The sequence below is a fragment of the Muntiacus reevesi genome, chromosome 8 (genome assembly GCF_963930625.1).
Source record: "Muntiacus reevesi chromosome 8, mMunRee1.1, whole genome shotgun sequence".
Taxonomy (NCBI): domain Eukaryota; kingdom Metazoa; phylum Chordata; class Mammalia; order Artiodactyla; family Cervidae; genus Muntiacus; species Muntiacus reevesi.
In genome coordinates this window covers 31899640-31912614 of record NC_089256.1, presented here as the reverse complement: position 1 = coordinate 31912614, position 12975 = coordinate 31899640, and the positions used below count along the sequence as shown (strand labels likewise).

General features: G+C 38.3%; 1 protein-coding gene across 5 annotated transcripts in view; it reads left to right on the top strand.

The window, feature by feature from the left end:
* The window catches only part of ANKRD28 (ankyrin repeat domain 28), a 195498-nt gene that overhangs the window by 110101 nt on the left and 72422 nt on the right, over nucleotides 1-12975 (top strand). For all 5 annotated transcript variants that reach the window (XM_065943348.1, XM_065943352.1, XM_065943349.1 and 2 more), the window contains one exon: nucleotides 7735-7813. In XM_065943348.1, the coding sequence (XP_065799420.1) occupies nucleotides 7735-7813 (79 nt within the window). The remainder of the gene's footprint in view (nucleotides 1-7734; nucleotides 7814-12975) is intronic.

Genomic DNA, 12975 nt, shown 5'->3' with positions numbered 1-12975 from the left:
AATCCTGAATATTCATTGGAAGGACTGATGCTGAAGTTGAAGCTCCAATACTTTGGCCACCTGATGCGAAGAGCTGACTCATTGGACAAGACCTTGACGCTGGGAAAGATTGAAGGCGGGAGGAGAAGGGGATGACAGGATGAGATGGTTGGATGGCATCACCAACTCCATGAATGTGAGTTTGAGCAAGCTCCGGGAGCTGGTGAAGGATGGAAGCCTGGCGTACTGCAGTCCACAGGGTTGCAGAGAGTTGGAGATGACCGAGTGGCTTAACAACAACTGGTTTTAGCGATAGGTTAGTGCTTTCAAACATCAGGTTAAGGAGGGAGAGTGGAGATGATTGGTGCCACTAAAGGTGATTGAGCTTATGATTTAGTGAATGTGAAATTGCCTTCCAACTTTGATCTGCTGTCATGTAAAAATAAAAACTAACAATGCAGTCTGAGGATTTTTCCAGATGGTTCTTAAGTGTACAGAGTGTCACTTCCATATGGAAGAAAACTAGGGTTCTCTTATTTGAAGCATCTCAGACATCTACCAGCACCCTATAGAACGATATCCCCAAGGCAGAGGTTAACCGCAAGGCTTCTCTGAGTGCAGGATCTTGAGGACAACCAGCCATCATAACTTACTTTATGAAGAGGTGAAGACAAAGAGTAGATAAGACTCATTCCTAGGTAATTCCAGCTGAGTTATGTGGACCAGAAGCTGAGCCTTGAAAGATGATACCCAGATATTCAACAGGAAAGTTTCAGACTGATAGTAGTAGAAATAAAAGAAAAGTAAAAATGATAAGTGGCAACCAAGAAAGTGACCATTAGAGGAAAATAAATGAAAAATAGAGAAAAGAAAACTACTTAGAAAATTATGATAAGAAATTGATAAGAAAAAGTGAAGTCAGGCCACAGGTTTTGAGGGAGAGTGATTAGTTTTAAACAAACAATGGTTCAATATAGAATGGAGCCTTATAGAGTCTGTATAGTAAATTGAGATTCTCAGGTGGTGCTAGTGGTAAATCTCCTATCAGTGCAGGAGATGTAAGAGATGCAGGTTCGATCCCTTGGTCGGGAAGATCCCCTGGGAAATGCTGTGGCCAGAGGAGCCTGGCGGGCTAGGGTCCATTGGGTCGAATAAGTTAACAGCATGTACCCTGGAGCCCAGCTGCCGGTGCTTCTGTCCTGATTCTGCCAATTTCAGATGAGTAAATTCTTTAAACTTTTCTGTGACTTGATTTCCTTTTCTGTATGCATTTCCTTAACCTGTTGCTGCAAAGTGCTTAGAGCGGTCCTAGCATGTAAAGCAAGCTCTGTGATGCTAGGGTTATTGTTCTTCCTGGTCACAGCTAACATACATGAAAGCTTCAGCACCTGGAGCAGGGCTTGAGTCATTGCTGTGGGGGATGTGGTTGACTCCATATCAGTAGGTGAATTCTTAGACTCTATTTCTCCTTATACAGATGTTCTGTCTCTCAGTTTATCATTTCTATCTTTCACATACCTATTTTTATATAGTCCATGGGGTCGCAAAGAGTTGGATACAACTGAGTACTCACACAAACATTTCCTCCTATTCCAGCCAGGTCCCAAACTCTGCTTTAAGTTAAAATTCCCACAGAAAATTTTGAGAATGTAGAGGTGTAGTTTGAGTTCCCAGGTTTGACATAAGGCACTTCCTAGTGGATCTCACTCTTTTCCTGGCCTGTGCTTGGATGCACCATGGATTCCCTTCTTTCTCACAAGTTGTTTAACCTTGCTTGCCTGTGTTTGGGTGAGCATTTCAGAGTTCACAATAATACAGCATAAAAACTAAAGTATAATTCAGGATGTTTCTGAACATTTTTTAAAAACCTTATTTTGGAGAAATTATTTATGGACACTCCAGAATTTTAAAAAATGGTACAGAGAGGGTTTTGTGTTTCCATCTACCAGATTCCTCCTACTCCTGTTACTTAAGAGTACATTATCAGAAGCAGGAAGTTTTGTGGTTTTTTTTTTTTTTTGGCTGCACTGCAGCATGTGGGATCTCAGTTCCCCAACCAAGGATCGTACCCGTGCTCCCTGCATTGGAAGCATGGAGTCTTAACCACTGGACCACCAGGGAAACCCCCAAAGCAGGAAGTTGATACTGGCACAATACAACTAAATTAGACAACACACCTTTCTTGGGTTTCACCAGTTTTTGCATGCACTCATTTGGGGGAGGAGAGGCGGAGTAGTAGTAATGTCTTCGTATATAATTCTGGGACATTTTGTCACATGTGTAGATTTGTATAACCACCCACAGGTTCAATATGGAGACCTGTTGTACCAGCACAAAGGAGCTTCCTCATTGTCCAGTCACTGGTGTGTAGTGCACCAGCCCAGCATTTGCCTCTGGGGCTTCCCTGGTGGCTGAGACGCTAAAGACTCCGCCTGCAGTGTGGGGGACCTGGGCTCCATCCCTGGGTCGGGACGATCCCCTGCAGAAGGGAATGGCAGCTCACTCCAGTACTCTTGCCTGGAGAATCCCATGGGCAGAGGAGCTTGCCAGGCTGCAGTTCATGGCGCTGCAGAGAGTCACAGCTGAGCAACTTACACTGTCAGCTCAAAGTGGTTAGCAGTCACTACTCTCCATTAATATCTGTCCTTTTTCATCTTCAGGATAATCACTTATAAGAGCTAAAACTATTTTTTGTTTTGCTTTTATTGGGGGAGGGTAAATAATTTTTGTAATCCTGATCATATGCACAAAATATCTTTCCAGAGCACCACATGAGAACTATAAGAAAAGCATGTTTACCTCAGTGGATATAATCAAAAAGCTTTGTGATCAAATGAGTGAAATTTTTTATTTGAGTCTGTTTTGTGTATTTAATAATTCTAGTTAAATTTGTTTGAAATACAACATGGAGGTATGGTTTCTTTAAAAACTGATTATGAAGAAACATTTTTTTTTAATGGGCACTTGGACTTGTGAAAATGCCTGGTATGAGAAGTTATTGAAATGCTTTTCAGCTGATTGAAATGTTATTTTTAATTTGCTATTTTACTTTTTGAAACATGCACATGGTAGTAACTCCAGACAGTACCAAAGGCCACAGATGGTGTGGAATAACTCTCTCACCCTTCAGACTCTAGTGGGTCAGTGTTCTTCATCTAGAGGCAATCACTGTGTCTTAAATATACAGGATATCCTTGAGTATCCTTGCAGGATGTTTTATGCATATTCAAGTCTAGAAGAGTCTAGAAGTGTGTAGAACCTTTAACACAATTATTGCTAGGCTGCATTTTTCATTTAACACTTTGCTTTAGAGATGTTCCATTGATAAGGAACATTGGAGTCTTAGCATTGGGGTCTGCTTGTTATTTTAAATTGAAAACATAGTGTGATATTATGGTTTATAATAGGAAATATATATATTTAGTCTTAGTCTCTATTTCTAGCACAGAAAAAACCTTGACATTTCCTAGGAGGAAAGCCATGGTGCCTTATGTTAATGAGGTGACTTTTGGAAAGGTTCTAAGTGTGGGGTCCTTGCCTATGGAGCCAACCACGTGATTGGAACTTTTAGTCTCACCCTCTAATCTCTGAGGAGAGAAGGGCTGGAAATTGAGTTCAGTTGCCAGCAGTCAGTGGGAGCTCATAAAAACCCACAAGGTGAGGGGTTCAGAGAGTTTCCAGGCTGGTGAACCAGAAATGCTTACACGTGCCACTGGGCCAGGCCCCAGACTCTGAGGACGGAAGATCCTTTGTTTAGGATCTTGTCCTGTGTTTCTCTTCATCTGACTGTTTTAATTCCTGTCCTCCAGTATCTTGTGTAATAAACTGGTAATCTAGTTAATAAACTGCTTTTCTAAGTCCTATCAGCTGCTCCAGCAATTAATCACACCCAAGGAGGTCAGGGGAACCTGGATTTGTAGCCAGTCAGAGGTCTGATAACAACCTGAACTTGCTGTTGACCTCTCTGGTGGGGTGGGGACCCCCTCTTGTAGGACTGAGTCCTTAACCTGTGGCATCTGATGCTGTCCCCTGGCAGGTAGTGTCAGAATTGTGTTGAGTTGTAGGACAGCTGGCTGGTGTTGGAGCGTTGTGTGGATGTGTGGGGAAAACCCCCTACACTTCGGAATTGGACATAGTATTTCATTCCATGGATATACGGCTCCAAGACTCTCATCTAAAAATGTTCATAACTGGTAGTTGATACGCTAATCAAAGTCTGACAGAAGGAAGCATTTTAAATGATCTTTAATCATTTTACTGTAATAATGTGTAATATTCCAGCCAGTTTTTTAAAAATTGGGGCAAGGCTTTTGGTTGACAACGTGGAGTCCACTAACAGGAGTTCAGTGTTCCTTTCCTTGCACAGACCATTGCCCCAGGGTATTAGCTGTAATTCCTGTTTTGGGTTTCTTTAGGTGATGTAAGAATTGAGATACCGAAGAATCAAGCTCTGTATATGTTAACTGCTTTAGTGTATCAGTTGTCTTGGCTGCACCCAGTTCAACAGTACTTTTTTTAGCTTGCCTGTATTGAGTCTTTGTATGGTATTTCACCTAGTGATCATACAAACAATTTGCTTTTTCTTCACTCCTGTTTCATCAGTTTAAATAATAAATAAATAAATAAATCACATGTATGATTGCAGGTCCAGTTGGTACAAGCAGTTGTGTTAGCAAACCTATCTTACCCTTGGTACTCATACACCCAATGATAGGAATGAGCATGCAGGGTCTTGGTTGTGGTGGTCTGATACTCAAAACACATGCTGTGCCAACGTCACCGTTAGTTTCACTCAGGAAATAGAATGTGGTCTAACGTGAGTCAGTTAAATGAAGGTTGGTTAGGAACTGCTTGTGCTTCATAAATTTTTAATAACCATTTCCTTGTTGATGGTTAGCGTTTTGCTTCCAACTATGGAGCTGAACTGACTGAACTGATGGTCAATAAATATACTTAAAAGTTTTTCTCACACATAGCAGTATCTTTTGGAGAAGGAAATGGCAACCCACTCCAGCATTCTTGCCTGGAGAATCCCAGGGACGGCGGAGCCTGGTGGGCTGCTGTCTATGGGTCGCACAGAGTCGGACACGACTGAAGCAACTTAGCAGCAGCAGCAGCACTTAGCAGCAATATCTTTATCTAAAAAAAGAAAAAATCCTTGAAGTGAAATTCAGTGTGTGTAAGAGTATAGTAATTTTTTCATTCTAATAAATTTTGTTAAAAAGAACTTAAGTGTTTTATTGTATCATTTTCAGTATTTAATTGCAGCTAAATATGATAGGTAAAATTTTTTCTTTTAAAATTAATCAATTTGTTCCTTAGTTTTTCCTCTCTACAGATCAAAGGGAAAAAATGTTCATAGTCATGAAATACTTTAATAGGATTCAAGGCATTGAGTCATAGAATTCCAGACATCTCTCACTCATAAATGTGAGTGTGTGTGTGTGCTGTGAGTGCTGTGTATGTGGTTTATCCTGGGGAGGAGATGTTTTCCTTAGTTTGAGTGGGTTTAGTCATATTTAGATACCATAGGGGAGAGAAGGAAATCGCAGATCACTCCAGTATTCTTGCCTGGAGAATCCCCATGGACAGAGGAGTCTGGCAGATTACAATCCATGGAGTTGGGAGAGTTGTACACGACTTAGCGACTAAACCACTGACCACGAAATACCATAGGGAATTTTGATGTGTTAGTGATTAACACTGAAAAGCCTTCAGCCAAGGATCCTTTTATTAAAGTGACTAAGTTTAGGACTCAGCTTTGAATAAAGCCTTATATTTTAGTGGTTCTGTGTTAGCTTTCTCAATGACTATTTGTCCGATAATTTCTATGCAAACCATTTGTTTAATGGGGTATGTATTGGAATAAAAAATATGATCTTGTGGAAATTAACTGGGCTTTAGACAGACAAGACCTCTTAACTTATTAAAAAAAAACAGTAGCAACTGCTATATCAATCTCCTTTTTCTTTCTTACCTATTACTATTTTAAGGACACAAATATATTAACATTATATGAAGAAATGTATCTAGAGCGAGTTATAATTATGTATTATACACATTTTCTAATAATTTTATATAAATACATCTAAACCTTTTTAGAACTGCCTGTGAATATTTTTAACCCCAGTTTTCTCCCCTGGTTTATTCCCATTGGCCTAACAATCTTTTCTTAGTATAATTGGAGTATTGCCAAACTGGGAAATTACTGTGATGTGAAATTTTTCATTTTTTAAGTCTTGAAAGTTGCAATATTATCTATCATAACATGAGACCCCCCAAAATACTCATTTTATAATTTTTATTTATTTATTTGCGGCTGTACTGGGTCTTTGTTGCTGCCGCGTGGGTTTTCTCTAGCTGCACTCTTAACTGCGGTGCATGGGCTTCTGCATTGCTGTGACTTCTCTTTTTGTGGAGCACAGGCTCAGGAGTTGTGGCACACAGGCTTAGGTGCCCCTTGGCATGTGGAATCTTCCCAGATCAGGGATCAAACCCATGTCCCCTGCACTGGCAGGCAGACTTCCAACCCCTGAACCACCAGGGATCTCCACGATACCTATGTAATAATTTTATTTCTCTTAATCGTCCAGAAGTCAGTGGTTGAACTGTGTGTTTTGGGGGCAGCTTTGTTCCACAAGATCATTCAGTATGTTTTCCTTAAGTCTTGTCGGATATTAGCCTACCCCTGTGTGGTCAAAGTGGGCAGAGTTCACGCATGCTGTCCAGTGAGGGAGGTGGGAAGTGTTGGTCTTGGCTCTGGAGTAGTTTGTCTTCTAGGCTGAAGGTGTCGAAGCTGTGCCGTTCATTCCTCTCGCACATGATCGGTCCACACTAGCTAACAACGCTTCAAGGCATGCTAGGAGTCTGTTCTCTTGCTGGGTGGGTCAATAACCAGGTAAAACTTTATCCTCTGGACAAAGGGAAATGGGTAATGGAAAAAAACTTAATAATCTGGCTCAAAAGCCAGTATCTAAAAATTTGGTTGTAAATTTCAGAATAAATATTTGTAAATGAATAACTTTCTCAGATGCCATGACTTCAGCAACACTGTTGTAACTTTAGATGAGGTATACTTTGAACTGAGTCTCTAAGTGTGACATTAAGACCTTGCTTCTCACACTGCAGGACATTATTGTTTGAGGCAAGAAGTACACACAGCCGTGCACTTAGACACAGCTTCCATTTCTAGAGGAAGGTTTGGAAGACTGTGTATAGGGTAGGAATATATTTTAGAGCCAGAACCGAAATTGGCAGGAACTTTAAGAAAAACCTTAAGATTATTTTAAGATATAATTTCAGATCCCCAGGGATATTTTCTGCTTTTGCCACTGTAGTTTTATGGAAACATTTTGATAAGCAACCTTTTTGGTTTGTTAGGGTTTGTTTTATAAACTGTGTCAGATTGTGGAAATATAATTTGGGGAAGGTGGGCAAGTAGTATGAAGTAAAGGAAATTTTCCTGTAAATATAAGCAATATAGTCATCTTTACTCAAAGAAAGTCTAAGAACCTATTGCTTTGTCATCTTAGATTTATCTTTTATTCTTTGCTATATTTTATACTACTATTTTAAGGCCAAGATATATTTTTTAGGCTTTTCTTCTCCTAGCAAAGAAATACTCTGTTAATGGGACTTGAGTACTAGAGTTGTGGAAGTAGTAAGCTATAGTTTATAGTGGGTTTTCTTCATTTAAAGTATATTAAAATTAACTTTATATTAAAATTTATGTTCCACCTTTCCTTCTTATCACAGGACAATGAAAAGAGAACTCCACTGCATGCTGCTGCCTATCTTGGAGATGCAGAAATCATTGAATTGCTTATTTTATCTGGTATGGTCAGCTCTGTGTAAGAGCACATCATGTATATTTTTGTCATTAACATTTATTAAACCTCACTATTTCTTCATATTTGTTAGACAACCTGAAACTTATTTGTTTATTCTAGAAGTAATGATCTCATAACCTGTCCCAGGTACTCTTCTGGTACTTAGAGTACATTGGAAAACAAGTCACCTCCTTTGTGGAGCATATAACTCTAAAGAAAAACAGGCTACAAATACAAGTAAATTTTTATAGTATGTAGAATAAGGAGATAAATGCTATGGAAAAATGAAAAAAATAGATCAGAATGCAGTCAGCCATCTGTATTCATGAGTTGTGTATTCATGTATTGAACCAACCACAGATCAAAAATAGACTGAAAATATTCCAGAGTGTTCCAGAGGGAAAATTTGAATTTGCCGTTCAGTGGCAGCTATTTACATATCATTGTATTCTATTTACTGCTATGTATATAGTGTATTAGGTATTATAAGTAGTCTAGAGAGAATTTAAAATATTCAGAAGAATATGTATCAGTTATATGCAGATACTGTGACATTTTATATAAGAACTCTGAGCATCTGTGAATTTTGATATCCACAGGAAGTCTTCCAACCAGTTTCCTGCGAATGATGAGGGACAACTATAATGGAGTGGGATAAGCATTATATAGGGTTGGGTGTTACACGAAGTAGTCATACAAGGCCTCATTGACCACAGAATTACTAGAAGATGATTACAGTTCTCCAAGGAGGAGGTGATGGTAGCTTGGAGCTAGTATAGCATTGGAGGGATAAGAAATTATATGATAGTAGGTATATTTTGAAAATGATGGCAGCAAAATTTATGTCTTTAAATAGCGTGTATCTAATTCTTTTTGAGGGCTTGTAAAATTTATTTTAGGAAATTGTACTTTATTTTTAACTTTCTCCTAAACTGTTCAAAACCTTATAAAATGAAGAAATGGTATAACAGTCTCCTGTAAAATAGCTTCTATGGTGGTCAGACTTCTTGCAAACTTAAAATAGGCGATCAAAGAGAGCTTGGAAATATTTTTGTAGTACCAAGATTATTCTACAATAATCTGATATTTATTGAGAAAGGATGCTTATGTTCAAATTCAGCTTGTATTTTCAGATTGCACAGAGATATGCATAAAGCAGTTGGAGAGATAGTATCATTCCTTTGATATTTGGGAGAAGGAGCACTGAATAGAAATTCTGAGTAAAAATCCTGCTAAATAGTAGCCTGAACAGAATTTTTGCCATTATAAATTAGTAAATTTTTTTACTGTGATTTTTATAACAAGTTGCATGAGTGTATAGAGTTATATTAGGTTGGTGCAAACGTAATTGTGGTTTCAGACCATGAATTTTAAATCATTATAACTAGGCTCAAACATATCTTTGTTAATCAAAATATGAACCATTATAATCAGCACATTTTTGCCAATGAGAAATAAGTTTGTGTATTCCTATAGCATAAAAATCTGTGCTTCAGGATTTGACAAACTCTTGGAAAGCATTTTCTGCCTCCAGCTGGTTGTGGAAGCGTTTTCCCTGCAAAAAGTTGTTGAGATGCTTCAGGAAGTGGTAGTCAGTTGGCAGAAGGTGTCAGGTGAATATGGCAGATGTGGCAGGACTTTTTAGCCCAGTTCAATGGCGGTCAGGCGTTGTTGTGGAAAAGAATGCAGGCATTTCAGTTTCCAGTGCATCTCATTGATTTGTTGAGCAGACTTTGCAGATGTAATGGTTTTGTCAGGATTCAGAAAGCTGTAGTGGATGGGCAACAGATAACCGAACAGTGACCATGACCCTTTTTGGTGCAAGTTTGGCTTTGGGAAGTGCTTTGGAGCTTCTTGGTCCAACTATGAACACTGGTTTTCATCGTTTAAAATCCACTTTTTGTTGCACATCACAATCTAATCGAGAGATGGCTCATTGTTGCATAGAGTAAGAGAAGACGACACTTCAAAATGACTATTTTTTTTATTTTTGGTCAGCGCATGAGGCACCCGTTTATCAAGCTTTCTCACCTTTCCAGTTTGCTTCACGTGTCGGATAACCATAAAACGGTCAGCACTGAGTTCTTTGGTAATGCCTTGTGTAGTTTTAAGAGGATCAGAGCTGTAAAAACAGCATAGTATTGGCATAAAAGGAGGCACATTGATCAGTGGAACAAAAAGAGAGCCCAAAAATAAACTTGTGCATATCATGGTCAGTTAATTTATGACAAAGGAGGCAAGGAAAATTAATGGGGAAAGGACCATCTCTTCAGTAAATGGTTTTGGGAAAACTGGACAACTGTCTTACACTATACACAAAAATCCACTTAAAATGGGTTAAAGACTTGAGCATAAGAATCATACTTGTAGAACTCATACTCGTAGAAGAATACATAGATGGTGAGACTGATCCTTGGCGTCAGTCTTGGTGATGATATTCTAGATTTGACACCAGAAACAAAGGAAACCAAAGCAGATGTTACAAGTGAGACTCCATCAAACTGCAAAGTTTCTGCATAGGCAAAGGAAACCAACAAGATGAGAAGGCAACCTACAGGGTAGGTGAAAGTAATTTGCCAGTCACAACTCACTCCAGTATTCTTGTCAGGAAAATCCCATGGACAGTCCATGGGGTTGCAAAGAGTTGGATACCACTGAGCAACTGAACACACACACACAATTTGCAAGTCCTATAATAAAGGATTAATATCTAAAATATGTAAAGTGTAGTCACTCAGTCATGTCTGACTCTTTGCGACCCCATGGACTGTAGCAGCCTACCACGCTCCTCTGTCCATGGGATTTTCCAGGCAAGAGTACTGGAGTGGGCTGCCATTTCCTTCTCCAGATGATCTTCCCGACCCAGGGATCAAACCTGGGTCTCCTGCATTGTAGGCAGATGCTTTACCGTCTGAGCCACCAAAGAGATCATACAATTCAATAGCAAAAAGCAGACAAACCAATCTGGTTAAAAGTCAAGCAGAGGAACTGAAGACACATTTTTCCAAAGACGAAAGAGATATGACTAATAGGTACATGAAATAGTGCTCAACATCACTAATCATCAAGGAAGTGCAAAGCAAAACTACAATGAGATACCTTCTCACACTTTTTAAATGGCTTCCTTTAAAAAAAAAAAACAGGGACAATAACAAGTATTGGTAAGGATATGGAGAAAAGGAAAACCCTTGTTGGCGAGAAAGTAAATTGATAGAACTATGATGGAAAACATTATGAAGGTTCCTCAAAAAATTAAAAATAGAACTGTCATTTCTATGACAGTATATCCAGTAAAGCCACTTCTGTGTGTATATCCAAAGGAAACAAAGTCATCATCTCAAAGACATATACACACACTTGTATGTTCGTTGCAGCATTATTTATAATAGCCAAAACATGGAAACAACCTAGGATGAATACAGATGAGGTAGTAATACACATGATGAAATATTATTTGGCCATAAAAAAGAAGCAAACCCTGCCATTTGCAGCAATATAGATGGGCCTTGAGGGCATTATGCTAAATGAAATAAGTCAGATAGGAAAAGACAAATAATTCATGATCTCACTTATATGTGGAATCTATAAAAATCAAATTGATAGAAACAGAATAGATTGGTTGTTGCCAGAGATGGACTGTATAAGGTAGAAGAAATGAGTAAAAGTGGTCAAGTGATACAAACTTCTAGTTACAAGGTGATTTTAAGATAGTTCTGAGGATGCAATCTTCAAAGTTCTCATCACAAGAAAAAAAGAAATGTCACTGTGTAAGGTGACCCTTATTGTGGTAATCATTTCTATATGTCAGATCATTTTATTCTGTGCTTTAAAATCATGTTCTGTGTCGGTTATGATAAAACTGAAGGACAAATAACTATTACCCAGAATGATGGTCTTCAAACAGTGTATGTAGACTCAAGATTCTCTGGTGGTGCTTCATGAGTTCCACTTAAATTTGTTTTCAATGCACTGATTTACATATCCCTAATTTCAAAACAGCCTTATAATTGTACGGAATGGGTTTTTAAAATACATTATAAATTAGAATTGAAACTAGGTGTTGGGCCCTATCAATTTCTTAGATAAAGAACAATATTAAATACACTAAGGGGAAAGTAGACAACCAGATTAGGCTAATTTGTTTGTAATTGGTAATGAAAATTGTTACTCTAAAGTTTAGGGTAGACTCTTATTGCCCTTCATGTTAATTACCAATGACATATTGCAGTCGTAATTAGGTTCACTGTAACTGATGTAATCTGAAAAAAAAAATTTAGCAATGTGGAATAATCCCCATTTAGCTCATGCATTTTACAAAAATCATGGTATAATTCCATAAGAACACATTATAAAGTAAATTCCTATAATTTCATGTTATAAAAGCTACTTTGGTATCCATAGTAAGGTTATTTGTTCCTAAAATACTTCTCTCAAATGAAAAGTGAAGAATATGAAGAAGTTGATCATCCCTTAGAGACATGGACTCCCATGTTTGTGTTGCAGGTTTTGGTTGTTTTCTGATTTACTATCATGAAAAATTCAGGCTTCCCAGGTGACTCAGTGGTGAAGAATCCACCTGCTAAGCAAGAGACACAGACTGGATCCCTGGGTTGGGAAGATTCTCTGGAGGAGGAAATGGCAACCCACTCCAGTATTCTTTCCTGAAAAAATCCCATGGACAGAGGAGCCTGGTGGGCTACAGTCCATGGGGCCGCATGAGTACTCATGACGAAAAATTAGGAAATAATGTTTTCTAATTTGTTTCTTTTCACTCTTATGTTTTCATTGTCAAGAATTATGACTTTTCATTCTATTTTGTAATCATAATTCCCACTGTTTTATCTCAGCACACACAGTGTCCTTGTTCATAGCTTCTCTATTCCCAAGTTTTAAATTTTGATGTTTCTTGGTTGAACAGCATCATCAAATAATTTTCGTTTTTATATGTTCTGTCCAAGAGCTCACGGACATTGTATTCCCTGGTATCTTATTTATTTTGAACCATTGCCTTTTTTACTTAGCTGATTGGTAGATTAGCTAGTTATAAAATTCTCAGTTTATGCTTTTTCTTTTCAGTGTTATATATGTTATTCCACTGTCTTCTAGTGTTGAATGAAAGTCATGGATCGAGCTCTTTTTGTTTACATTCCATCCCCCCATCACACTT